Below are 27,597 nucleotides of genomic sequence, written 5' to 3'. Positions count from 1 at the left end.
GGAATACTGACATTTCCATTTCTTTCTCCCTTTCGTCTTTATATTTTCTTTTCTTTTTCTTTCCCCTTCTTCTTTTTTGTATTTTAAAATCTTGATCTCTTTTCCCTTTTTCTTATCTTCCCACTGTTAATCCCAATGTAATAGTTTTGTTTTTTAAGATCATAAACTTTTCTATTTTGCTGTATCTTTCCTATTTTTTCTATCCCTTTTCCCTTTTTTTATTTTCTCACTGATAATCCCAGTATAATCATTTAAGTTTTTTATATTCTCTCTATTCCATCCTCCTTTTTTTCTTTTCCCTTTTTCTATTTTTTCCATTGTTAAACCCAATGTAATTTTTAAAGTTCTCCTTTTTATTATTACTACCCATATAATCATTTAATTTTCCATAATCAATCTCCTTGTCTTTGTCCTCTTCTTTATTTTCAGTCTCTTTTCCTTGCTTCTCATTAGTTGTTTCTTTGTCACCTTGAATGTATCCTAAGTCAATTTTTTGGTCATCAAGTTTCAATTTTCCATGCAACATTGTGGTCATTTCCCTTATTTCCATTTTCAATGATAGTACATCGTTATCATCATTTCCTTCAATTCCGGCGCCATTCTGTTCTTTCTAAATTGATATTGTTCCAATTGAAGTTACGTTATAATCCTTTTTTTTCTCCAAGCCAAAACGCTTGTGAACAAACAAAGCCTCCTTAAAATTTCTCACATGCTGTTATCCCTTTCAAAGTCCAAGTTTTTTTTTCTTTTTCCAAAACAAAAGGTCAGTGTTATGATTTTTTTTCCTCCTGAAGATGGCTCTCTACAATCCACAATTACAATTGACGAGCTTAAAAGGCATCCATTTTGGTTGCAGTCCGTTTTAACACTTTTTTAATTATTTCACTTTTTTTCCTTTCTTTTTCACCTTTATATACACCAAATCAATTTAAAATTCAGCCCAGTTTTATATAGTCCAAATTCCACGTAACGTTCCAATTAAATTTTGATTTAAAGTCATTAACCAGTCCTTTCTATTACAGGTTTTTCTTCGGGGTTTTTTTTTATTCTTGCTCCCTTTAAAGTTTCCAAATTGAGAAAGAGTCTTTTCGGGTTCTTAGTTCTTCAAAAAAAATAAATAAAAAAAATAAAGTTCTCCAAGTATTTTAAATCCAAAACTGACAAATTTCTAATTGGGTTCTGTTGCTTTATAACTTCCGCCTTAATCTTCTTCCATCCTTTCCCACGCCTGTTAGCCGCTATTATAACGCCAGGACATTTATGATTGTTTTAAAAATCCTTTTCTCCCCCTTTCTGCCTATGAGTTAGATATCACTCGCCCGGCATCAATATTCTGCTCAATTCTCTGCTCCTACACATTGCTTGGTCTGGCTGCCCCAGTTTACTGGTGGTCGTAATGTCCGCCGCCCCCCGCTGCAGAGTCAGAGAGAGTTTCCTCTGACCTCCGAGGAACTTGCCTGTTCCTCTTAATCTTCCGAGGTTCCTCTCTTTCTTCCCTGTCCCTACAGGACAGATCTGGTCAAAAGACCCCTCTGCAGCGGTTCGTCAGCCCGGGATTTCGCAGGGCTCATCAGAGCCTGCTAATCCCCGACTGTCTCACCACGACACTTCCGGTCGACCTCGGGGTCCATTTCTATCCCTTCATTTGATATGTGATAGCCTAAACCCCTTGCAAGGGCAGGCTGAGGATTTTGCACGGTATCTGCACGATAAAATCACTCAGATTCGGGAAGGCTTGGACTCTGACTGGGTAGATTCCGGCGGGGTGGCTGAGGCGGGTCTTGAGAATGTTATCTGGGACGAGTTTGATCCTGTGACTCCTGAGGACGTGGACAGGATTCTGGGAAGGTTAAACGCAACCACATGTTTACTGGACCCGTGTCCCTCCTGGCTGGTACTGGCTACCTGGGAGGTTACGCGAGGCTGGCTCCAGAGGATTATAAATGATTATTTGGGGGAGGGTTTCCTGCCGCCTGCTTTGAAAGAGGTGGTGGTGAGGCCCCTCCTTAAGAAGCCTTCTCCTTATGGCTAACTACCGTCCTGTCTCCAACCTTCGCTTTATTGCAAAGGTTGTTGAGAGTGTGGTTGTGCAACAGCTCCCGCAGTATCTGGATGAAACCGTCTATCTAGATCCGTTCCAGTCCGGCTTCAGGCCTGGGTACAGCACGGAAACGGCATTGGTTGATGATCTCTGGAGGGCTCGGGACAGGGGTTGCTCCTCTGTTCTGGTCCTATTAGATCTCTCAGTGGCTTTTGATACCATCGACCATGGTATCATGCTGCACCGGCTGGAGGGACTGGGGGTGGGAGGTACTGTGTTGCGGTGGTTCTCCTCCTATCTCTCCGACCGGGCGCAGTCTGTGTTGGCAGGGGGGCAGAGGTCGACCTCGAGGCGCCTTGTTTGTGGGGTGCCACAAGGGTCGGTCCTCTCGCCCCTCCTGTTCAACATTTATGTGAAGCCGCTGGGTGAGATCATCCGTGGATTTGGGGTGCGATGCCATCTGTACGCTGATGACACTCAGCTGTACATCTCCACCCCAAACCACCCCAACGATGCCCTTGATGTCCCAGTGTCTGGAGGCCATGCGGGTCTGGATGGGGAAGAACAGGCTTCGACTCAACCCTTCCAAGACCGAGTGGCTGTGGATGCCGGCATCCCGATATAGCCAGCTGGCGCCATCACTGGCTATTGGGGGCAAGTCATTGACCCCCACAGAGGGGGCTCGCAACTTGGGCGTCCTCCTGGACGCACGGCTGTCTTTAGAAGAGCATATGACGGCCGTGGCCAGGGGGGCTTTTTATCAGGTTCGCCTGATACACCAGTTGCGCCCCTTTCTGAGTCGGGATTCCTTATGCACAGTCACTCATGCTCTCGTCACTTCTCGCCTGGACTACGCTAATGCTCTCTACATGGGGCTCCCCTTGAGGAGCACCCGGAGGCTCCAACTGGTCCAGAATGCGGCCGCGCGGGTGATTACGGGAGTGACATGGCGCTCCCATATAACACCTCTCCTGCGCAAGCTGCACTGGCTCCCGGTGGTCTTCCGGGTGCACTTCAAGGTGTTGGTTCTCACCTTTAAAGCGCTCCATGGCTTAGGGCCAGGGTATTTACGAGACCGCCTGCTGCTACCGATAACCTCCCACCAGCCAATACGCTCTCACAGAGAGGGCCTCCTCAGGGTGCCGTCGGTCAAGCAATGTCGGCTGGCGGCCCCCAGGGGGAGGGCCTTCTCTGTGGGAGCACCTGCCCTCTGGAACGAGCTACCTCCCGGAATACAGCTGATTCCGGATCTCCGCACTTTCCGTAAGGCCCTGAAGACGTTTTTATTTCAGCAGCCCGGCATGGCCTGAATAGGTTTTAGGGGTTTTTAATTGTATTGCTAGGGGTTTTAAATTGGGGTGGCCGTTTAATTTAATTTACTCTTAATTATTTTAACTTTTATATTGCATGTTATTTTAATTCTCGGCTGTTCACCACCCTGAGTCCCTTCAGGGAGAAGGGCGGGATATAAATTTAATAAATAAATAATAAATAAATAGTCAACCTTACTCTGATGGAATTCACACTTTGACAATTTAGTGTACAGTTCGGCCACTCTGAGCTTTTTCAGGACTGACCACACTAGTTTCACGTGTTTGTCCACGGTCTCCGTGTAAATAAGAATGTCATCTAGGTAGACCAGGACCCCTTTGTAAAGATGTTCATGTAATACTTCATTAATCAATTGCATGAACACTGCTGGGGGCCCCTGTAGTCCAAAATGGAGCACCCTAAACTGGAAGCAACCCAGGGGACAATTGAAGGCAGTTTTCCATTCGTCCCCTTTCTTAATTTGAACTCTGTAGTAAGCCTCTCTCAAGTCCAGTTTAGTGAAAATCTTCCCCTTAGCCAGGTGCACTAACATGTCTTTCATAAGGGGCAGTGGGTAAACATTTTCTATGCAAATGGCATTCAGGTTCTTGTAGTCGACATATAAGCGAAGAGAGCCATCTTTTTTCTCCGAAACAGGACCGGGGCAGCCACCCATGGCCTAGCTGGTTGGAGTCCCGTTTTAAGTTTTTATCAATAAAGTTCCACAGCTCCTCCAGGTCTTGGAGTAGATCTTTGGTTTAGGGAGTTTCACCCCAGGGAGTATCTCTATGCCACAGTCTGTAGGCCGATGGGGTGGGAGCACATCTGATGCCTTCTCGCTGAAAGCCTTCCTGAGGTCCCAATATTCCTTAGGGACTTTTTCTCTCCAGTAATGTGTTCGCTCGCCACCACTGCCAGGTCCTTCACAGTTTTGGCCATGTAAAAAGGTTTTCCTCCTTCCTTCCCCGGTGGGGTGGAGCGGATGCGTAACCATCTCTTCCTCCAATTCACCTGCGGGTTCCATTTTCAGAGCCAGGGCAGTTCAAGCAAGAGGGGTCTTCCATACCAGGGGCCACGATAAAGCTCAAGGTCTCCTGGTGGTCCCCCATCCACATCTCAACCGGTTCGGTCACAAAGTGGGCCGCCCCCGCCCAGCTACTGACTCATTCAACTGGCGGAATGCGATGGGCACTTTCATTGTTTTTAGTCCCAGTCCCATTTTTTCCACCACCTCTGGGCTGATGACACACCTAGTGCATCCAGAGTCTAAGAGGGCTAGCATCTTCCCCTGGGCATCAGATGATGGCACCCTTAGTTCTACTGGGATGGTCATGGGGCCCCCATACTGACTTACCTGGGGTCATCGTTGGTGTCGGTTTCGGTTTTGCTGTCTCCTGTGGTGGCCGGAGCTCCCAACTCCCCCAGGCCTGGGGGAGCGAACTCAACGACTTCCACTCCTTTCAGGGCTGTCTCGCAGTTCTTTGCTGGTGGCTTGTCAGCTCTCTTCCCTCCAGCAAGGGTCAGCTTGGAACTGAGTTTGGAGAATCAATCAGCAGCCCAGTGCCCCTCCTTCTCACATCAGCACACTGTGAACTTAGGCTTCGAGGCTGGCCCACCTTTGGAAACTCTGGGGCCTTCTTTCTGTGGAGAGCAGGAAGGATTGTTCCAAACCTCATCCCCCCGGTAGCAATATCTGGCCAGGTCAATTTCCACATCGGCTGCCAGCACATACCAGCATTGCAAGTCTTGAAGGGCCCCTTGGGAGCAGCAATTCCTGTAGACGTCCTCATTAAGGCCAAATTTATAATATTCCATCAGGGCCTCCTGGGACCACCCCCTCATGTGGCGCACCAGTTCGCGAAATTCCTGGGTGTATTCAGCCACCAATCTTCGCCCCTGATTTATGGACTTCATTCTGATTCTAGCCTTCTACTCAGCCAGGGAGTCCTCAAAGCGCACTTGGAGAGCCACCATAAACTGGTCGTAATTCCTCAGCAGGGGAGAATTCTCATTATGGAGGCTCACCAACCAATCAGCAGCCACCCCCTCCAGGGCCATGGTGACGCTCCTCACGCAGCCAGCCTCCGATGGGAAATCCTCTCCATACTCCATGTGATTCCACACTTGGGTTAGGAAGAATCCCAAAGTCTTGGGATCTCCTCCGTATTTTACTGCAAGTGGAGGAATCTTTAGAATTCGACACCTCTGGGTCCCTGCTCCCCCCACTGGTGGGCCCTGGGCTGCAGTTGCTACTTGAGCTCCAGAAGCCTGTGCCCTCTCTGGCCCAGCTCCAGGAATCTCATCTATGCCTGCAGAAGCCTCTGCTTCCCCTTCCTGGGTGTTCAATCTCCCCATGCACAGGCAATGCATAACTTTTGCGGGCTTCACAACTTTCAAAAGCTTCTTTCAGAAGCTGCAGGGCTTGGATCAGCAGGAGGTCTTCTTTGTCCTCTTCCCGTCAAGTCGCCTCTCCTTGCCGGCGTCTGGTAACTGTCACCCCGGGGGAATTTCCTCTGGAGATTCCACCCTGCCCACGCCCAGCGACCACTTGGCTCTGACTGGCTTTTCTTCAAGCTGTAATTCAGACATCCACTCCAAGGCTTCCCCGCTGTGCCTGGACTGACGAGGGGTGAATCCAGCAGCTCCCATGTCCTCTTGGTCATTGTCTTGGTCAGACATTCTTTGCTCAGCCCCCACGGTAGAATTTTCTCTGGGATGGCTGGAGATTAAAGCAGACTTTGCTTAATGTCAGGTGTGCCTCCGTTCAAAACTCAAGAAAGAAAAACCCCAACTCCATGTTTGTAGAGAAAGGTACTTTTACTGAGTATGAACTGAATGCAACGAAAGGAAAGCAAAGTCTGAGGCAATAGGCACGAAAATTACATATTGAAAGCATCCCCAAATCCTTCCCCTCAAGGACCCAAGTTGAACGTCCAATCCACATCTCCCCAAGATGTCATGTGAGGTGCTTCTTCAGATGGTCCCATCTGTCTGATATGCCGGAACGGTTGACCTTGAGTGCTATCAGCACTCCCTGCAGCTGCTACGAAGGCAGTGAGAGTTTTCCTCCCTTTCACGAGACATCTCCAGCAGCTCACTTCCCCCCTCCCAAAGCCCTAAATTACCTCCCCCCTCCCATTACTATGGCAGCCGAAAGCAAGCAAGCATCATAGAGGCTGACAGTCTGTTTTTTTTAAATAATGTTAATCCCTCTAGCTGTATATTCCATTTGCGGGTTTCATCCCATCAAGTTTCCATAATGGCAACAATATCATATCTGCTCTCATTTATTTGCATTTCTAATTCACCCTGTTTATCCCTCATACTCTGTGCATTGGTGTGTAGACATTTGAGTCCTTTTTGACTGACCCTGTGTTTTGACATAACCTGTTTTGTGCCTGAGTTCCCCTACTTCTTTACCACCTGTTTGATTAGTGCACATGGTATTGCACTCACTATTAAAAGCTTGATTTTGCTTGATAGCAAAGTTGATATTACCTGCAGAAACATCTATGTTACATGCACTACCTGTTTCCCTGAAAATAAGCCTTCCCCAAAAATATTTAAACGCAGAGCTGGAAGTCAGGTAGGACAGCAAGAGGTGCCCCATCTTGCTCCATGCGCCGCAAAATAAGACCCCCCCCAAAAAATAAGGCCAAACACATAGTTCAAAAAATATAAGACAGGGTCTTATTTTCGGGGAAACAGGTAGTTTTACATTGTTGGGGACAGAAATGAATCAATTAACTCTCTGTCCCCATTGTTTAATTTAAAAGAGTTTAGTAGAAAAGAATTGTGAGACATCTTTATGACAATAAACCACAATCTCAATATGATCTGTCTCGGAAGTATCATGGAGTTATTTGGATAATATAGAAGTTAAAGCCAAAACTTAAGAAATACCATCAGACACTATCTACAAGTGTGGACAAATCCCTCAGATCATCCCCTGAAACAGACTTGTAAAAATGAGAAAACAGAAATATCTGTTCTCACCATACAGTTTACAGAATTAAATGGATCAGTTCTGAATTGCTTTACCATCCAAAATTAATTGAAGCAGCAAATTAGGGATTTTTTTTAAATTAAACTATATGAAACAAGAAATATAACATTTCATTAAACACAAGTGAGCATCTGCTAGACCGACTGTGTCTCAATTTTTTGCTGCCACCAACTGCTGGTAATGGAAAATAATCAGGAAGACAATGGTAACAGGATCAAAATAAAAAATAGCAAATCAAAAAGACATAATCATTAATTTTTACAGCTTGTCTTTAAAAAAAACACAATATAAAATTAAAGGTTGCACTGCCATCTACAGACCACATAGTGAGAAATAATAGAACAAGCATATTTTACCATTATAATGTAAAGCTTAGATCCAAAATTGACTGTTATGATTTTACAGGGGATGCTAACAAAATCACCATCATATCATAAAACTGTGAAGTATAAATGTCATGTCTATTTGTATATTTTTTAAAATAGCAAAACAGAAATACCACCAACAATATAATATATATAGCAATATATAACGGTTATAGCATATTATTGAAAAAAGAACATAAAGTACATTTATTTCTACATGGAAGGAAGCATGCAGTGGGGTACAAGGTTTTTTTGGGAGTGGGAGGCACTGTTTTACGGTGGTTCACCTCCTACCTCTCTGGGCGTGCGCAAGCGGTGTTGGCGGGGGAGCAGAGATCACCCCCGAGGCCCCTTACGTGTGGGGTCCCTCAGGGGTCGGTCCTCTCTCCCCTCTTGTTCAACATTTACATGAAGCCACTGGGGGAGATCATCCGTGGTTTCGGGGTGAGGTATCATCAGTATGCTGATGATACCCAACTTTTTTTTTTTGTAAATATTTTTTATTTATTTTTTCAAATTTAAACATAAAACATAAACATAAAAAGAGCAAAAATCTCAATCCGGTCATAGATGGTTATCACGCTTACATTCCTTTCACAAGCTCAATTCACAATTTCCATTACATCTTTTATAAATAAAGAAAAAAAGAAAAAAAGAAAACAAAAAAGAAATTCAAAGTTTAAGAAAAAACCAATTTTACCTCAAATTTAACATTTTCATCTATATATTATATCTATATATACTTTCATTATATCTATCCAAAATTAGTTTCAAGTTCACTTTCACTCATTTTTACATCTTCATAACAATTCTAAATATATCTTTATTCTTCTTTACCTTATATCTTATACAAATCATATCAAAATAATTTTTACAATATTCTAACCTCTTGTTAAGTGTTTACCTTACAATTTTATCACCATTTATTCTTAGTTTCAATTCAATACCACTCCATTTTTATTATATTTTATAAAACAATATTTTGTCTAATTTTAATCCTTTGACCCTTATCCTCAAATCAGTTTACCTTAGTTTTTTTTTTCTCCCAGTTTACATATTACACAGATTTCTCACAAAGGCGTATTTTATTTACTCCAATTTCTAATATATTTTCCACTTTATCTCCCTCTAATATTTAACTATTTGATTAATTCTCAGCTTGATCCCCTACAAAACACCAACTATTTAGTTGATTTCAGAATAGTTCCTCAATCTCCTCCAACTCTCCTATTTGTTTGGCTGTTTCCAGCATTTTATGGGCTGATTTCCAGCATAGTCTCCTCCAACTCTCCTCCTATTTGTTTGGCTGTTTCCAGCATTTTAAAATAATTTCCAACGTATTTCCACCGAGTCTCAAACTCTTACCTAGTTGGTGTCCATACCACACATTTTAACTGTAATATAATTATCTGTTTTATATCATTTTTCCATCCTGCTCTTTTAATTTAAATCTCAGTATATTTCATAATAGTCATCATTTCCAACTTATATTACCTTAATTCAAGACATGCTGATGATACCCAACTTTTTATATCCACCCTGAACCAGCCCAGTGATGCCCTCGATGTGATGTCCCAGTGCCTGGAAGTGGTGCGGCTCTGGATGAGGAGGAAGAGGCTTCAGCTCAACCCCACCAAGACGGAGTGGCTGTGGGTACCGTCATCTTGGTTCCAAGAGAATATTCCATCGTTGGTTATAGGGGGTGAGGTGTTGCCCCCTGTTGAAAGGGCGCACATTTTAGGCGTCCTCCTGGATTCACGGTTGACTTTGGAAGATCATGTTGCGACCGTGACCAGGGGGGCATTTGCACAGATTCGTCTGGTGCACCAATTGCGCCCCTACCTGGACTGTGATGACCTGCACACAGTCATTCATGTGCTCGTTACCTCCCGGATCGACTACTGCAATGCTCTCTACATGGGGCTGCCCGTGAAGACCACTCGGAGGCTTCAGCTGGTGCAGAATGCAGCCGCGCGGGTAGTGATGGGAGTGTCATGACACTCTCATGTTACACCCCTCCTGCGCGACCTGCATTGGCTACTGGTTGCCCTCCGGGTGAGATTCAAGGTGCTGGTTATTACCTATAAAGCCCTACATGGCCTAGGCCCAGGATACCTGATGGACCATCTGTGGCCAATAACAGCTCCCCATCGCCCGGTGCGTTACCACAGGGAGGGCCTCCTTGGGGTGCCGTCAGCCAGGCAGTGTCGGTTGGCGACTCCTAGGGAACGGGCTCTCTCTATGGGCGCACCTACCTTATGGAATCAACTCCCCCTGGGGCTACGGATGGCCCCTGATCTTCGCTCTTTCCGCCGTGACCTCAAAACATGGTTATTTTGCCAGGCCGGATTGGACTGAAGGGGTTTTAAGGGGAGTTTTAATGGTTTTTAACATTTTAATATTGAATTTTATGTGTTTTATTGCTGTGAGCCGCCCTGAGTCCTTTTCGGAGAGAGGGCGGCATATAAATTTGATAAATAAATAAATAAATAAATAAATAAATAAATAAATAAATAAGCAAACAAACAAACAAACTCAGTGGTGAGAAAAGTAAGATTTTACACTTAGTCAAGAAAAACTAAATGCACAAGTATAGAATAGGTGGCACCTGGCTCAACAGCAGTAATTGTGAGAAGGATCTACATGTCTTAGTGGAAAATTACTTCATTATGAGCCAGCAATGTGTGGCAGCTGCCAAAAAAGTTAATTCAGTCCTAGGCTGCATCAACGAAGGGATCGAATCAAGATCATGTGAAGTCTTAGTACTGATTTATACCACCCTGATAAGACCACACTTGGAATACTATGTCCAGTTTTGGTCACCATGATACAAAAAAGATGTTGAGACTCTAGAAAGAGAAGAGCAACAAAGATGATTATGGGGCTGAAGACTACATACGATGAACAGTTGCAGGAATTGGGTATGTTTAGTCTAATGAAGAAAAGGACTAGGGGTGATATGATAGCAGTCTTCAAATATTTGAGGGGATATTGCAGAGAGGGGGAGTCAACCTCTTCTCTAAAGCCCCTTAAGGGCAGAACAAGAAGTAGCTGATGGAAGCTTATCAAAGTGAGATCCAACCTAGAATTAAGGAGAAATTTCCTGATAGTGAAACAATTAATCAGTGGAACAACTTGCTTCTAGAAGTTATGGATGCTCCATCACTGGAGTTTTTAAAGAGCGATTGGACAGCCATTTGCCCAGAATGGTATAGAGTCTCCTGCTTGAGCAGGGGGTTGGGCTAGAAGTCCTCCAAGGTCCCTTCCAACTCTTTTATTCCTCTCATTCTGTAAAGTATTCAAGTAAAATACATGCAATAAAGAGAAAAAGAACTAATAAAACAAAAAGATGTGATATAGTTTTTATTTTGTATTACAATATGGCATTTATGTAATTCAGTCACTGACTCTAAATGATACAGAAGCTTATTGCTTCATCTTCTCATTATCTGATCTCTTACCTCTGCATGCCCCCCAGGTGTCAAGGTCTTGTTGCAACGCTCACATTTCAAACAGAATTTGTGCCAATCTTTTCCCAAGGAAGTTACTTTTTCAGCTGTACAAACAAACACAAATAGGAGAGTCAGAACTCTACAGACCAGATTCTCAACTTTTATATCATTCAAGACTTGAAAGGATTAAAAATTATTGAAGACTCACAAAATATAAGTGGAGGCAGAATCACCATAGATCTGTTGTAATGTGTTTTATGAACACTTTAGAAAGCCTCTCCCTCAGTAAACATATGCTAACCATTTAAATAATCAACACATTGCTTGCCTTTTCATGACCTCACAATTAGTTGCCTGAGGTAACTATTTAATTCTGCCTCACAGTGTCACCATCATTTCATTTATTATACCATATTTTTCACAATATAAGACACACCGCACCATAAAATGCACATTAGCTTTAGAGGAGGAAAACAAGAAAAAAAAATCTGCCTCCCAGCATCCATCTGGTATTCATCTGGCTAGTGTTTTTGCAGCAAACAGCAAACAGCCTGGTCAGCTTCAACATGTTATCACAGCCCCAGCAGGTGGCTCATCAGGGCTCTGCTCTGTTCAACCCACCACCAGTCAACTGAGTTGAGCTGCTGCTGCTGCCGCCGCCAGGAAGCACTGGAGCCTTCACTGCCGAGCAGCTGATGGACGGTTGGCAAGAAAAACAAAATGCAAAAAAACAAAATGTTAGAGGGATCTTGGAATCCTAGTGGACTTAATGATCAATTTAAATATGAGCCAGCAGTGTGCAGCAACTGCCAAAAAAGCCAACACAGTTCTAAGCTGCATAAACAGAGGGATAGAATCAAGATCACGTGAAGTGTTAATACCACTTTATAATGCCTTGGTAAGGCCACACTTGGTATACTGCATCCAGTTTTGGTCGCCACGATGTAAAAAAGATGTGGAGACTCTAGAAAGAGTGCCGAGAAGAGCAACAAAGAAGCTAAAACATATAAAGAACAGTTGCAGGAACTGGGTATGTCTAGTTTAATGAAAAGGATTAGGGGAGACATTAAACCAGTGTTCCAATATCTCAGGGGCTGCCACAAAGAAGAGGGACTCAAGCTATTCTCCAAAGCACTTGAGGCAGGACAAGAAGTAATGGGTGGAAACTAATCAAGGAGAGAAGCAACCTAGAACTAAGGAGAAATTTCCTGACAATTAGAACAATTAATCAGTGGAACAACTTGCCTCCAGAAATTATGAGTGCTCCAACACTGGAAGTTTTTAAGAAGATATTGGATAACCATTTGTCCGAAGTGGTGTACAGTTTCCTGCCTAGCAGTGGGTTGGACTAGAAGACCTCCAAGGTCCCTTCCGACTCTGTTATTCTGTTATTCTGTTTCACTTGGGTAATAAAGTCTTTAAAGATATACCTTACATCTTACTAACATGTATCAGCTTCTACTTAGGAATAGTAAAAGAACTGGAACTACAAGATGCAAAATTGCCTAGGGAGCTAAATTGATATTCTACTCTATTCTCTGCCCGTGGAATATAAAAGGTTTATTAATTTTGTTCAGGTAAAAGAAAATTCAAGATTTTTCCTAGAACAAGTACAGGAGTTTAATTTCCAAAAGCAAACTCAAAAAAGAATGAATGTCCAAATAGCCCTATAGGCTCACATATTTTTTAAAAAGCAAGCACCATTTCTCTTTTGGGAGCAGTTTGCATTTAAAAATAAATTCCTACAACAAAAATAAAGACCTCTCAGCAGAGAAATTCCATTGAAGGCAAATTCCACACAAATGAGTCATCAAACAGGCATGCTGATACAAAAGAGAATCAAGCCAGGATTTTATGAAAATGAACCCCATAAACTAAAATGTGTTGCTGGTGAATTATTTTCAGAATCAGTTGAAAATGGACTCAAAGCAAAACAGTTTGGATAATGAGATTTTTTTCCTCATATTTCCTTAACAATGTAAACTTTTTGGGCAGAGATATGAATTGCGAACTTTAATTTACTTTGCCAATGTTGACAGCAAACATGCAGAGAGCAAAGGAACAGTATCCATTATAGTATAACATCAATGGAACAAAATTTAAGTTTGCATTTTCTTTATCAATTGATCATCAGCAGGTGTGACTACCTCTATAAACATGGATTTTTTAGAGTATGCAGTTCTCCAGCATTGAGTATGTGTTAACACAATGCAAAGGAAGAAAATATCAACAGTGATGTTAGAAAAGCAATTATTGCTGCCATCAATCTGGGAAGGGTTATAAGGCTATTTCAAAACAATTTAAAGTCCATCATTCTACAGTGAGGAAGATTGTTCACAAGTGGAAAACATTCAAAACATCTGCCAATCTTCTCAGGAGGGGATATTCCAGCAAATTCATTCCAAGGTCAGACCAGGTAATGCTCAGAAAAATTGCAAAAAAAATTCCAAGAGTTAGATCTCAGATCCTACAGGCTATGTTGTGTTAAAGTTCATGACAGTACAATTAGAAAAAGATAGAACCAAGTATAGTTAGTTTGGAACGGTTGCCAGGAGAAAGCCTCTTCTCTCTCAAAAGAACATGGCAGCCTGGTTTAGATTTGCCAAGTTGTATCTGAACAAATCACAAGACTTCTGGAATACTGTCCTTTAGACAGATGAGACCAAAGTGGAGATGTTTGGCCATAATGCACAGTGCTACATTTGGCAAAAACCAAGCACATCTCATACCGTCAAGCACAGTAGTGGAGGGGTGATGATTTGGGTTTATTTTGCAGCCACAGGATCTGGGCCCCTTGCAATCATTGAATCAACCATGAATTCCCCTGTGTACCAAAGTATTCTAGAGTCAAATGCGAAGCCATGTGTCCAACAGCTAAAGCAGTGGTGGGTTCCAAAATTTTTTACTACCGATTCTGTAGGCGTGGCTTGTTTGGTGGGTGTGGCTTGGTGGCCACGTTACTGTGTGGGTGTGGCTTGGTGATCATGTGACCGGGTGGGCATAGCTAGGTGATCATGTGACTGGGTGGGTGTGGCCAACTTGACGTCACTCATGTCAAGGGTTAGGGTGCCTGGCCTCTCTTTGCCTCAAAGGCCTCAACGAGATACAATTTACATGTCTATTTATTTACTACTACTGAACATCCAAAATATACTATTTAATCCTATGTATATATGCCATATGTGTACATACATATTGTTCTGCCCCAGCTCCGGATTCCCGAGGATATTGGCACACACCAACGGTCCTTAATTTATTAAATTTATTAAGTAGCAAGAATAAACAAGACCGGCAAAGGTTGGTAACCAGCCCAGAAAACAAGATACGATAAACCAAAATACTCTGATAATAAATACAAGTTGTTTCCAGCAAGAAAGCACTAGCTGGGTGCGACTTAAATAGGCTAAGGGAGTGGCCAATTATCCTCAAGCCCTACTCTCGAATAGACCTCCTCCTCCTGAGTAGCCACTCCTGCCTTTTGGCAGCCCTGCATGCTCGAGCATCAAGGAGAGGCTCCTCCACTTCGCTCTCTCCACTTGAAGGAGCCTCTGGAGGTTCTGAAGGCCCTGACTGAGTCTCTGCCTCTGGCACCACATCCTCTTCAGCCTCCTCGCTGTCCAACACGAGTGCTGGCTGCGCAGACTGCTGGCACGACACCACACCAGCCTCGTTGTTGGGATCAGCCACGATCCGTGCAGGCTGCTGGCGGGCCACAACACATATTACATAGAATAGAGTTTGTATAGGCACACAAAAAGATACATTATTTACTATATATACTGTATGTGTATGTACACACATCTCTTCTAAAACTATACACATTCAACCTCACTTACTACATTTGGAAAAACACACCCAGAGTCCACTTTCTGCCACACATTTAAAAGAGCCTTGGCGGTGCAGCAGACTACAGTGCTGTTAAGTAGCACCAGCTGCCTGCAATTACTGCAAGTTCAAATTTCACCAGGCTCAAGGTTGACTCAGCCTTCCATCCTTTCGAGGTAGGTAAAATGAGGACCCAGATTGTGGGGGCAATAAGATGACTTTGTATAAAAAGAACACCGCTTGGGGGAGCCGAAAGCCCTACTAAGCAGGTATATACAAAAGTATGAAGGTTATTGCTTAATGCATTGTAAGCCACCCTGAGTCTCCTGAGAAGGGCGGCATATAAATTGAACCAACCAACCAATCAATCAATCAATCAATCAATCAATCAATCAATCAATTTCTATACATTTAGAACATTACACACGCCTTCAGATTTACTTCTCTAGCCTGCACATGACTGTTAGAGCCAGGAGAGATCATGGATTGAGTAAAATGTGGTGAAACTCACTTAACAACGCTCTTGCTTAGCAACCAAAATTTTGGGCTCAATTCTGGTCATAAATCAAGGACTATCTCTGCCTTCCTCTGCATTGCAGCCTTGTCCTAGTAAACTCCTTTCCTTTTTGGCAATTTTCCTCTGTTAGAGGCACCAAAATAATCCAGATGATGTAAGGTTTCCTGCTGGAGCAGGGGTTGGACTAGATGGCCTCTAAGGTCCCTTCCAGCCCTAGATTGCTGTCCTGTTTCAAAGCATCTTCTGAAGCCACGTCTAGTGCCAGGGCTTGTGGTTCTTTCTTCCTTTCTTTTCTTTCTTTCTCTCTCCCTTCCTCCCTCTTCCTTCCTTCTTTCTTTCTTTCTTGTCTCTCTTCTTTCTCTTTTTCTGTCTCTTTTTCTCTTTCTTTCTTTCTTTTCACTCTCTCCCTTCCTTCCCTTTCTCTCCTTCTCTTTCTTTCTCTTTCTTATCTCTCCCTTTTTTTCTTTCATTCTTTTCTCTCTCCCTTCCTCTTTCCTTCCTTCTTTCTTTCTTTTTCTTTTTCTTTCCTTGTCTCTCCCTTCCTTCCTCTCTTTTTTCTCTTTCTTTCTTTTTTTCTGTCTCTTTTCCTTCATTCTTTCTTTTCTCCCGCTCTCCCTTCCTTTTTCCTTCTTTCTTTCTCTTTCTTTCTTTGTCTCTTTCTTTTTCTTTCTTGTCTCTCCCTTCCTCTCATTTTCTCTGTGTCTTTTTCTCTCTCTCTCTTTCTCTCTCTACCTCTCTCCTTCAAAGTCTAGGAGAGTGAGACTGGGAGGCCCAAGAGAAAGCGCCTGGTGGTGGCGGCAGCAGCAACAGCAGCAGCCAGCAGCACCCAAAACAGGAGCTTCAGGCTGTGGCTGGTGGGTGTGGGGGCTGAAACGGGAGCTTCAGGCGGCAGCAGCGGGGCATCCCGGACCACCTGGGAAGTTTTCCTGCACGGTTTTTGCCGCAGCAGACATTGGCGCCTGCTTTTGCCATGGCAGGCGGCGGCGGCAGGGGGGCGTCCCGGAATGCCCAGGAAGTTTTCCTGCGCAGCTTTTCCGGTGTCTGCCTTCCTTCACATGCGGTGCACATGTGCAGCAGCACTGGGAAATCTGCTCGCCCTCCTGCAAAACCACCGCTGCCGCCACCCCTCTCAACCCCAGCGCAACGGCTCCATCTCCCCAAAGGGCTGCCCACCCACTCTCTGGCTACGCTGGGCCAGGCTGGGCCGAAAGCAGCACGTCTGCATGTGTGACCCAACCTTGGAAGGCAAAGGCATGGGAAGGCCGCTTGGAAGGCAGGCAAGCATGCCAGGCCGCAGGGAAGGGAGGAGAGCTGCTAGGGAGGGAAGACATACTTGCCTGCCTTCCATGCGCCCTTCCCCGTGGTCTGGTGGCCAGGCCCACTTGCCTGCCTTCCTCCCCCACCACCGCTTCTTTGTTCAGCTGCTTACCTTCCGCTGCGGCTGGTCCGGAGTCAGGAAAGCAAGCTAATCAGAGTTTTCGGCGGCCCCCAGTCAGCTGCCACTGCTGGAAAATGGCTGTGAAAGAAGCCTCTGAAAAGGCTTCTTTGCCAGCCCCTTTCTCTGAAGGCAAGCTGCTGCCATCGCCGCCATGTTCTTCACGTATGCACACATTCCATTTGACTTGCAAGGCAATGGGATGCGCATGCATGAAGAACATGGTGGCGGCGAACATGGCAGCCCGGGCGAGGAAGTGGCGACCAGGCGACCAGTTCAGGGGCGTGGCCAGCCAGCCATTGCTACTGGTTCTCCGAGCAACTAAAATTTTTACTACCAGTTCTCCCGAACCGGTGCAAACCGGTAGCAACCCACCACTGAGCTAAAGCTTGGGCAACATTGGGTCATGCACAGGACAATGATCCCAAAGATGCCATCAAATCTGCAACAGAATGGCTGAAAAAGAAAACAATCAAGGTTAAGGAAAACAGCTGTTGCTTTTCCAATGCAGCGTTTGATGTCTGTCTCTGCATCTCCATTAAATTGATTAATTGTCCTCACTGTTAGAAAGTTTCTCAATTCCAGGTTGCTTCTCTCCTTGATTAGTTTCCATCCATTGTTTCTTGTCCTGCCCTCTGGTGTTTTGGAAAATAAATTGACCCCCTCTTCTTTGTGGCAGCATCTCAAATACTGGAATACTGCTATCATGTCCAGCCTAGTCCTTCTTTTCTCTAGACTAGCCAAACCCAATCCTCGTTCTTCATGTTTGTCTCCAGGCTTTTAATCATCTTACTTGATCTTCTTTGCACTTTTTCCAAAGTCTCAACATCTTTTTTTATAATGTGGTAGATGCACTATTCCAGGTGTGGTCTTACCAAGGCTTTATAAAGTGGAACTAATACTTCATGTGATTTTGATTCTATGCCTCTGTTTATACCAAGGATTGTATTAGCTTTTTTTGGCTGCTGCTGCACACTGCTGACTCATGTTTAAGTGATCATCCACTAAGACTCCAAGGTCCCTCTCACAGTTACTGTTTTGGAGCCAGGTTTCACCAAATCGGTATTTGTACCTTTAGTTTTTAATGCAAAATTTTACTTTACAAAATATTTCTGTCCTGGTTTTCTTCTGTTTGTGTAAAGCATACAGTAAAAGTGTGATAGGTTTTTTCAAGAACACTAAGTCTATAGTCTAGGCTGGTAAGTTGAAAAATATCATAAAAATCAGTAGGAAAAACTAGAGTAGAATTAATGGTGTACCCTCAGAAATAAAAGACATGAAGGAGAACATAAAGTACTTATTGGGCAATCAGGAAAACGCCCTAGGAGTGTGGGATAAAATCCAAACATAAAGCATATTTTAGTATTCAGTCTGCCATTTAGGAACCAGCAATGATGTAATGTCCCACACCCAGGTCTGGTGATAACCATGCCAGTAGCCAGAACAGAAACACAATGTTCTCTTTAGAGAGGAAACTAACTGAGCTAGTCAACAAACAGAAAAATATTTCATACTGAGTGCTACAGTTCCAAAAATACACAAAAAAGTTCTACTTTCTATCCCAAACATTCCTTCTCTGGATGGATGAACAGCAGAAAAAAGCAAAAGAAAAGACGATTTGGCATCATCGTTGTAAATGATAAACTAAGGCACACTGACTTGCTTTCCACTGAGGAAAGTAAGATAAATCCTCAGGAAACACAAGCTTAAAGCTGCTTTTAATGATTTCTGTGTTCCCAGAAGATTTGATTCAAGCTAAGGTTCGCTTCTCTCCTTCAACATTTAACAGCCAGCTGAAACATAGACATAGTTTGCAGTTTCAAAGAAATCTGAGAGGAAGATGGATGAATCAAGCCCTGGCTTGGAATGTGGACTTTTTTCTAAAATGCTTCACTCTGTCTAGTTATTTCCCTTTCAAAAGGGTTTTTTTTTTACAGGAGAGGTACTTATAAATAATTCTGAAATATCATAATAAAAATTGTGAGAATGGGGTGGGCTTGAGAGCAATGAAAGAATGTTTATGAATTGTCAATCAAAGGAAGAAATAGGTTTGGCTTGGTTATTCTAAACTTTAAAAAAGCTTCTATATTCTAAACTTTAAAAAAGCTTCTATATACTCCACATAATTGGTACTTCTATATATATTTTTCTATGTGAGGTTATTCAGATTAAAATTGCTTCCTATCCTATCAAGCAATTCCCATCAAACTATTTTTCCATTATGAAATGTGAAATGTGAGAATACCAAAGATTAGAAATGAAAATATCAAAGATTAGAAATTGAGATATAACATCTATGCTTTTCTATCACCAAATAATTCTAAAAAGGAGGCTATGTTGTTCCAGAAGAGATTTGTTTGGATGAGTAACTATATGAATGTATGAACAACTTTTAACAAAATGAATAGACACATACAATTTTATAAATCATTAAATAATCTGTTAATGTGTTAAGCCTTTCTTGTAAATATGCTTGAAGAATCTGCACTTGGCAGAAGGAATTTGTTCTGTGTGCTGTTAAAAACTGGCATACATGTCTACATGCAAAGTGCATGTAGATTCCAGGTATCAGATTATACCATGTTTCCCCGAAAATAAGACAGGGTCTTATTTTCTTTTGACCCCCCAAATAAGGGGGGCTTTATTTTCGGGGTCTTATTGCTTTTAAGGTGCAGGAGGCAGAAAGCCCACCGGCTCACCCTCTCTGTCCCTCCCCCTGCTTGCCTGCAGCCGTATTGACCCAAATTCTCTGTGCACCTTGGTCTCTGCCTGCCCTGCTTGCTGGCTGGCCACCGAACAGCTAGTAGCCTGGAGCCTGCAGCACCAAGTAAACCTGCAGGAAGGTGCTCAGCAGCCAGTAGCTGCTGGCAAGGGGCTTTGGCAGGCCAGCAGCAGGGTGGGCCACTCCGGAAGTTATAGATCTCGGCCAACTCATCCCTCACCAGGCAGGAGCAGCCCAGCAGGGTGGCTGAGAGCAGCGCTGCCAAGAGGGCGAAGAGCTCCTGTCAACCTCTGTGTGTGTTTGTGTGTGTGAGAGAGACAGAGAGCACACCACTGTCAGCCCTCTCCGAGGTTGGATCGTCTCTCTCTCACACACACACATACACACACGTCCCTCACACACCCCCACTCCCTCCAAGGCAGCTACATCCCTTCACTAACCTGCTTTCCAACTCCATTCTCTGCTGCACGTGCAGGACAAGAAAAGTAGTCTGTGCGACTATGGTAAAAAAAATATCAGAAATTCAGACCTTCCAACTTCTCACAAAAAAAAAAAAAATCTTGCAAAGTTGGAAGTACCACAGACTACTTTTCTTGCCCTACACGTGGCAGTGGAGAATGGAGCAGGAAAGCAAGTTAGTGGAGGAATGTGGCTGCCTTGGGAGTTGGGGGGGGTAGGGATCTCTCTCTCTCTCTCTCTCTCTCTCTCTCTCTCTCTCTCTCTCTCTCTCACACACACACACACACACACACACACACACACACACACACACACACCATCCTTCAGAACAGAGCGAGAGGGAGGAAAATCTCCCCATTATCTAGTTGTTGCAAAAATGCCCCATTCCGAGCCTTCAATGTTGCAATCCTGGAATATGCTGAAGGCTCAGAATGGGGCGTTTTTGCAAACGGCTTGAAAATGGGGAGGGGGGATCTTGCCTCTTATCCTGTTCTCGGTCTGTGCTGAACTTCAGAACAGGGTGAGAGGCAGGAAAATCCCCCTCCCCATTTTCAAGCCATTGCAAAAATGCCCATTCCAAGCCTTTAATGTGAATACCATATGCACATGCAAAGTGACATCCCGTAAAGGAAGGCATGGGAATCCATACACCTGGGACATCAGAAGAAGCCCTGAGAGGAGACCCTGCTGCCGATGTGCAGGAAATCTCCCCCCTCCATCTGCAGATTGTCCTTTCAAAGAAGAGTTTCACCAGGAAGAAGAGGTGGCTGGAGGCAGTGTTTGCGTCAGGTTGGGCTTTCTTCACGAGGATGACAATCTGGGGAGTGAGAGATTTAGAAAGCCTGGGCTGGCGTGGGGCAATTTCTCCAGTGAAGCAACTGATTTATTCCCAGCGGTGAGCATCTTGAGCATCCCAGGGGCTGGGATGAGAGGGAACATCTTCAATGAATTTCGCTCTGTTTGTCTGTGTCTCTGCAGGCAGCAACACAACGCGACGGAGGCACTTTTTGCGCTCCAACCTCAGATTTGGCTTTTCCTATGTTGAAAACACTTGGCTTTAGTAAAAATATACCTTTCACTACGAATACAGTCAAAGGTCCTTTCTTGCTAAATGACCAAGTTAGGACAAGTCCAATATTAAGCCAGATCTCCAGTAACGGTCTACCCAGAGAATTGCCTCTACCGCGGGGATCATGCAAGAGATGTTAGACCGTGGAGGAGAGCAGGAGGAGATGGAGACCTGGTAGGAGGCTGCTTTGAGACCAAGGGACAGTGAGGAGTAATCCAGGCTAGAAGAATATGTGGAGACCCTCCCAGAGGCAAGCAGCTGACCAAAAGCTTGGTAATCAATCAGAGTCGGGAGATTGGAGGATTGGGATAAATCTCCTCCCAGAGTAACTTTTAGCTTACGGAGCTGATCCCAAGCTTGGCACTCCACCAAGCCATGTGAGGCCATGCTGGACAAACCAGACACCCATGCAGTGGCACTTGAGCAGGCAATCAATTTTCTGAGAGAGACCTTTGACAAGCTGACAGCGGACGACCTCCCAGAGTAGCCAGACCCACCACCAGTGCAGTAGACCAAGGCGGCGGCAGCCCATCCAGCTGCTGCCTAACTGGCTCAGGTACTGCCTGAGCCAGTCTTCCTGGGAGGGGGAATCACCATCCACTGGTGCTAGGAGTAAAATCTGACTTGGCCAAAGTGCCGTGTGTCACCATGGCCTTCGAGGGAGAGGCTGCAGAGTGGCTGGTTGCACTCCATGCTGATGACCCTGTGGAATTGTGTACATTTTGACAGATTTACAGCTGCCTTGAAGAAGCAGTTTGAGGATCCACTTGCCAACCAGAAAGCCCAGATCAGCATCAAAACCCTCAAGTAAAGAAAACAGCCCATCACAGTCTACATTTAAGAGTTCCAAACCTTGGCCTGATCAAGTGCTTCCAAGAGGGATTGGCCAACAAAGTATTCTACACCTGCCTATCAAAGGGGGCACCCCAAACCCCCTTTGTTATGTTGGTATGTTCTGGTAGACGAGGTAGAAATTGGCCTGGCCAGGTACTATACCTGTATCAACTGAAAACACTGACAGTCATTTGGGCCAGAAAAACTGGAGTCTTCAAAGCCAGGCAAATGAAACTCCAGCCTTCGCCACTGTGGCCCTGAGTGAGGGTCATCAGGCTGCTGACTGCCTCATGGGAACCAAAGAGAACAGAAAGGGACCCTCCAAGCCCAAAAAGACAACACTTGGAGGAATGGAGGTTGTAGAGTTCCACTCTCTCAATGAGGGTGAAGGAATTCTGAACAAGGACCCCAAGACTAGAACAGAACGACAGCAGAAGAGACAACAACCAGCTGATAAATCACACCATAATACCAGTAACTATCCAAGTAGAACAAAAGGTGGTTTCCTCAGGGTGCAAAGGTATATTGGCCACCATACTGGACTCTGGGTGCACCAGGTGCCTAGTCAACCCTGGCATAGTGGAGAAATTGGGGGTGCATCTCAGGGAACTGAAACCCCCAATAGCATTCTTCTAGCTATGGATAGCTAGATGGATAGCATGGGTGTGTGTGTGTGTGTGTCATGTTCATTACTGACCCAGTGAGGATGAAAATGGGGCCCCATGGGGAGAGTATCAGTTCCTTTTTTTTAATCAAGTTTTTTATTTTATATTACATATACATATCAATGTGTGAACAGTGTGACATCTGGGTGCCATACATTTCAGTACAAATAAAATAATACTATTAATCATAGTTACCATATTCATCCAGTTTATATATTTCTATTAGTAATACATATTTACATCCAATTATAATCTTTCCTTATTTCATATTGTTTAAACATACATACTACCGCTATTCAATTTCTAAACCTCTCTCTTATCATTACACTTATCTTATCTTATAAAAATATGTATACTAATATTCCCCCTTTCTCTTATTTGTCTTTATTCTAATTTATATTCATGTGACCATTATATTAAAAGACATTTCCTTTGTATTACAATACTATCATTCATTATTTCATTGTTCAATATTTAAATATACAATTCTTTTTTTTTTAATTTTTTATTGATTTTTCCAAAACAAAAAAGAGAATGTACAATCCATCTCTGCTTTCGGAGGTACAGTGTATTTACAATATAATAAAACAAAAATTGGGAAAAATAAGGCTTCAATCTTAACTGATACTATACAATATGACTATAGTGGATGTGCCAGGTCAAAATTCTAAAGTCATGTTTTCGTCTTATTTTTAAGCCAGTGGTACCAAATACCCCATACATCATAATATCTTGAGTTGTCCTCATTTTTTAACTCGCTTGTCAGTTTCGCCATTTCTGCGCACTCTAAGATCTTATTTATTAGAGTTTCTTCTGAGGGTATAAGTTTGTTTTTCCACCATTTTGCGAAGGCTAATCTAGCCGCAGTTATAATCTGGATTATCAGTTGGGTTTTGTTATTGTTTAAGCCCTCTTCAGTTATGCCTAGGAGGAAAAGTTCCGGAACTAGGGCTACCTCCTGTCCTGTTATTTCACAGAGCCAGTGTTGGATTTTGGACCAGTACTTTTTAGTCTCAGGGCAGGTCCACCATAGGTGATAAAAGGTGCCGACCGATTTTCCACATTTCCAACATATGGGAGAGAGATTTGGGAACATCTTAGCTAGCCTCGCTGGGGCTAGATACCACCTATGTAGCAGTTTATAGTGATTTTCCCTAAACATTGTCGATTTGGTTATTTTGTAGTTTCTATTCCAAGCTATCTCCCAGTCATTGAAGTTTAGTCTATGTCCTAGATTTTTTTCCCAGATGTTCAATTGTCTTTTTGCTATGGACTCTGCCTTATCTTCATCTAATAAAAAGTGATAAATTTTGGTTAACATTTTTTTTCTGGTCCCCAAATAATTTTGTCAAAGTTTCCATGTTTCGCTGCTATTCCGAATTTATCTCTATCTTTTTGGAATCTTGAGTTGATCCGAATATAGTTCCACCAATCCAAACTAAAGCCCTGATCCCTCAATAGCTCCAGCGATTTAAGTTTCCCTTCTTCATCGAGGATGTCCTTATATGTACCCCATTTATAATCATCTCTCCTGTTTGGAGCCGCCAACGATTCCATAATAGAAAGCCAAATGGGTACCTTAGTATAGATCTTCTGTCTAATTTCGTCCCACGTACGAATGAGGGTCTCCCTGATTTTGTGCTTATGGAAATAGGATTTTTTCTTATTCTTTATATCCCAGAGATGGGAGTGCCATCCTTCTAAGAGGTCATGTCCTTCCAAGATCAGGGTTCTCCTATCCTGTAACTTGATGCACTCCTTGATCCAAATTAATTTTGCGGCCTTTTGATATAGTTCCCAGTCAGGGAGCCCAAAGTCTCCCAAATTCCTTTTCCCTTGGAGTATCTTGAAAGAAATCCTCGATTTCTTACCCTCCCACAAAAAGTTCCTGATGTATTTGTTCAGATCCAAAAAGAATTTTTTGTCTAGTGATAGCGGAATATTTTGGAATAGGAACAGAATTTTTGGTAAGATGTTCATTTTGATCGCTGCAATTTTACCAATCAGAGACAATTTGAGCTTTTTCCATCTTTCAAGGTCTTGGTGTGTTTTCTGTAGAAGGGGAATATAATTATCCTCTTTTAGTGAGGAGAATCTCGCGGTAATCCATATTCCCAGGTATTTTATTTTCCTAACTGTCTGGAAGCCTAATGATTCTTCCAATTCTTCCTTTTGTAGATCTGTCATGTTTTTCACTATCATTTTGGTTTTGTTCTTATTAAGTTTTAGGCCCGCCACCTCTCCATACTCCTGGATTTCCTGCAATAATTTTACACCGGATTCTAGTGGGTCTTCCATTATGAGGGCTACGTCGTCCGCGAAAGCTTGGGTTTTAAAGGTTTCGTTCCTAATCTTTAATCCTTTAATCTCTTTGTTGGCTCTTATCTTTCTAAGTAGCACCTCTAACGCCAAGATATATAGCAAGGGAGATAAAGGGCATCCCTGCCTCACTCCTTTTTGGATCTGAAACAGCTGGGTTCTATCTCCATTCACTAGTATGTTTGCCCTCTGGTTTTTATATATGTTCTCAATCATCTTCCTAAAGTTGGTACCGAATCCCATTAGATCAATTTGATTTATCATAAAGGTCCAATTCAAGTTGTCGAATGCCTTTTGGGCATCGACAAACATTAAAGCCAGCTGTTTTTCGGGATGTTGTTCGTAATATTCAAAGGTGTTTAAAACTATCCTCAAGTTGTCTCTGATCTGTCTCCCTGGGAGAAAGCCATTTTGGTCTTTATGGATCCACTGATTTAAAAATTTTTTGAACCTCTCCGCAATTATATTCATGAACAGTTTATAATCTGCGTTCAGCAATGAGATAGGTCTGTAGTTGGATATCTGTTTCGGATCGGCACCTTCTTTCAGTATAAGCGTCAAATATGCTTCCCTCCACGAATCTGGGATTGTGATACCCGCCAGGGCCTCGTTTAATATTTCTAACAGCTCTAATTTTAAGGTATCATCAAATTTTTGGTATATTTCCCCGGGGAGACCATCTGGGCCTGGAGTTTTATTCTTCTTTATTTTAGAAAGGGCCGTTTTTAGTTCCTCTATAGTAATCTTTTCATTTAACATTTCCTTTTCTTCTTCAGAAATTAGCGGTAGTTTAGCTTCCCACAAATACTGTTCTACCTTGCTTGTCCCTATTCCTTCATTTTTGTATAGATCTTCATAAAACTTTCTTATACTCTCTAATTTATCTTCTTCCTTCGTCAGCAAGTTGCCCTGAGAGTCTTCTAATGCTAGTATTTGGTTTTTTTCCTTCTCTTTTTTTTAGTTTATACGCCAGCCATCTCCCCGATTTGTTAGCGTTTTCAAAACAATAGTGCTTGGATCTTTTTATTTTCTGTGCCATTTCCTCCTGGTCCAATAAATTCAATCTATGTCTCGTCATCAACCACTGTTGTTTGGACGCCTCATCTCCCGGGCATTGCTGGAGTTTATCTTCTGCTTGCAATAACTTATTAGTGAGCGCTTCTGTGGTCTTTCTTTTTTCCTTGTTTTTGAAGGCAGTATATGGTATGGCTACCCCTCTCACGTAGGCCTTCATAGTATCCCACACGATTTCTTTGGCTGTCTCTCGATTTCCATTTTCTGTGAAGAAGAGTTTGACTTCTTCGTTCAATTTCCGTATAAACTCTTCTTCGTATAGCAACTTAGTCCTTAGACTCCATCTCTGTTGTATTTTCTTTGTATCGATATAAATATACAATTCTAATACCAATCACAAATTAATTCTATTCATATTCTTTACATTCATCCAATCTATATTTCCACTATTAATACACCTCTTTATACCAGTATTAAAATGTTTCATCATTTTATTAGTCATTATTTATCCTTCATTATTTCATTATTCAATATTTCAATATATTATTCTAATGCCAATCACAATATTATTTTGTATGTTTAAATAACTGTTCATATTCTTGCTTTTATCCAATCTTTATGATTCTAATATTAATACATGTTTATATTAAAATATAATATATCAATATATTATATTGATAATGATAATATAGTGATATAAAATATCATTATTTAATTGCTCAGCGTTTACCAATCACAATATTGTTTAAACTTGCCTATTCTAATTTCTCCTTATGCCACCATTATAAAAAAAGGAAAGAAAAAGAAAAAAAATATTTTCTTTCTTCTCTTTCCCTTCTTCTATTTCCTATCCACTTTCTATCCATCATCTCTTACCCGCATCAATATTTTAATTCTTATTCTTTCTTTAACTTGCCTCCCATATTCTTCTCTTAAAAATTTTATCATTGTCTATATCTGTGTCTACATCCCATGTACTCGCCGCCTCTTGTGCTGGCCATGCCCATCCCCATGGGCTTATTTTCGGGGTAGGGCTTATATTAGTCCCATCCCAAAAAATCAGGCTAGGGCTTGTTTTCAGGGTGGGTCTTATTTTTGGGGAAATATGGTAGTTAAACATTAGTTTCCCCTTCTTCCCACCCATATTGATTACACTGTCCAATTAAGAATCAGTCTTTCATTTTGAGAACAATTCATTTCTTTGTTGGACACCTGCATTAGTGAATTTGGTGGGTTCTTGGTGGCTCACACAGTCTATTCTTGGATCATCTGCATTCCTTCACACCCTTCCCTCCCCCCAGTTCGTTGGCAAGTTGAATAGTGTTCAAATGGTTCAAAAGCGGTTCAGACTTGACACTCTTCTTGTATAAAATTTGTTCATCTGCTATTTCAATGATGGTCAACTGAATTTCTTGTCATAATTTGTTAACTATCTTCTCAGCAATGTCCAGTAGTTCAAACCTATTTTTAAGCTCAGTTGCATACATGGAATGGATTTGGGTGGTATCAAACTTGGTGCTATTTTTTTTTTGATGTTGCATAATTTGACTCTGATCTTGACTG

At 42.7% G+C, this 27,597-nt stretch overlaps 1 protein-coding gene across 9 annotated transcripts in view; it reads right to left on the bottom strand.

Annotated features, from left to right (window-relative positions):
- The window catches only part of CRIP2 (cysteine rich protein 2), a 189,877-nt gene that overhangs the window by 123,906 nt on the left and 38,374 nt on the right, over positions 1-27,597 (bottom strand). For all 9 annotated transcript variants that reach the window (XR_015733521.1, XR_009622211.2, XM_034409903.3 and 6 more), the window contains exon 2: positions 11,185-11,279. Coding sequence is in view for 7 of the 9 variants with exons in the window: in XM_034409903.3 (XP_034265794.1) it covers positions 11,185-11,279 (95 nt within the window). In the remaining 2 variants the exon portion in view is untranslated. The remainder of the gene's footprint in view (positions 1-11,184; positions 11,280-27,597) is intronic.

Source organism: Pantherophis guttatus, chromosome 3 (genome assembly GCF_059756535.1).
Source record: "Pantherophis guttatus breed Tessera chromosome 3, ASM5975653v1, whole genome shotgun sequence".
Taxonomy (NCBI): domain Eukaryota; kingdom Metazoa; phylum Chordata; class Lepidosauria; order Squamata; family Colubridae; genus Pantherophis; species Pantherophis guttatus.
This window is presented reverse-complemented; position numbering and strand designations above follow the sequence as displayed.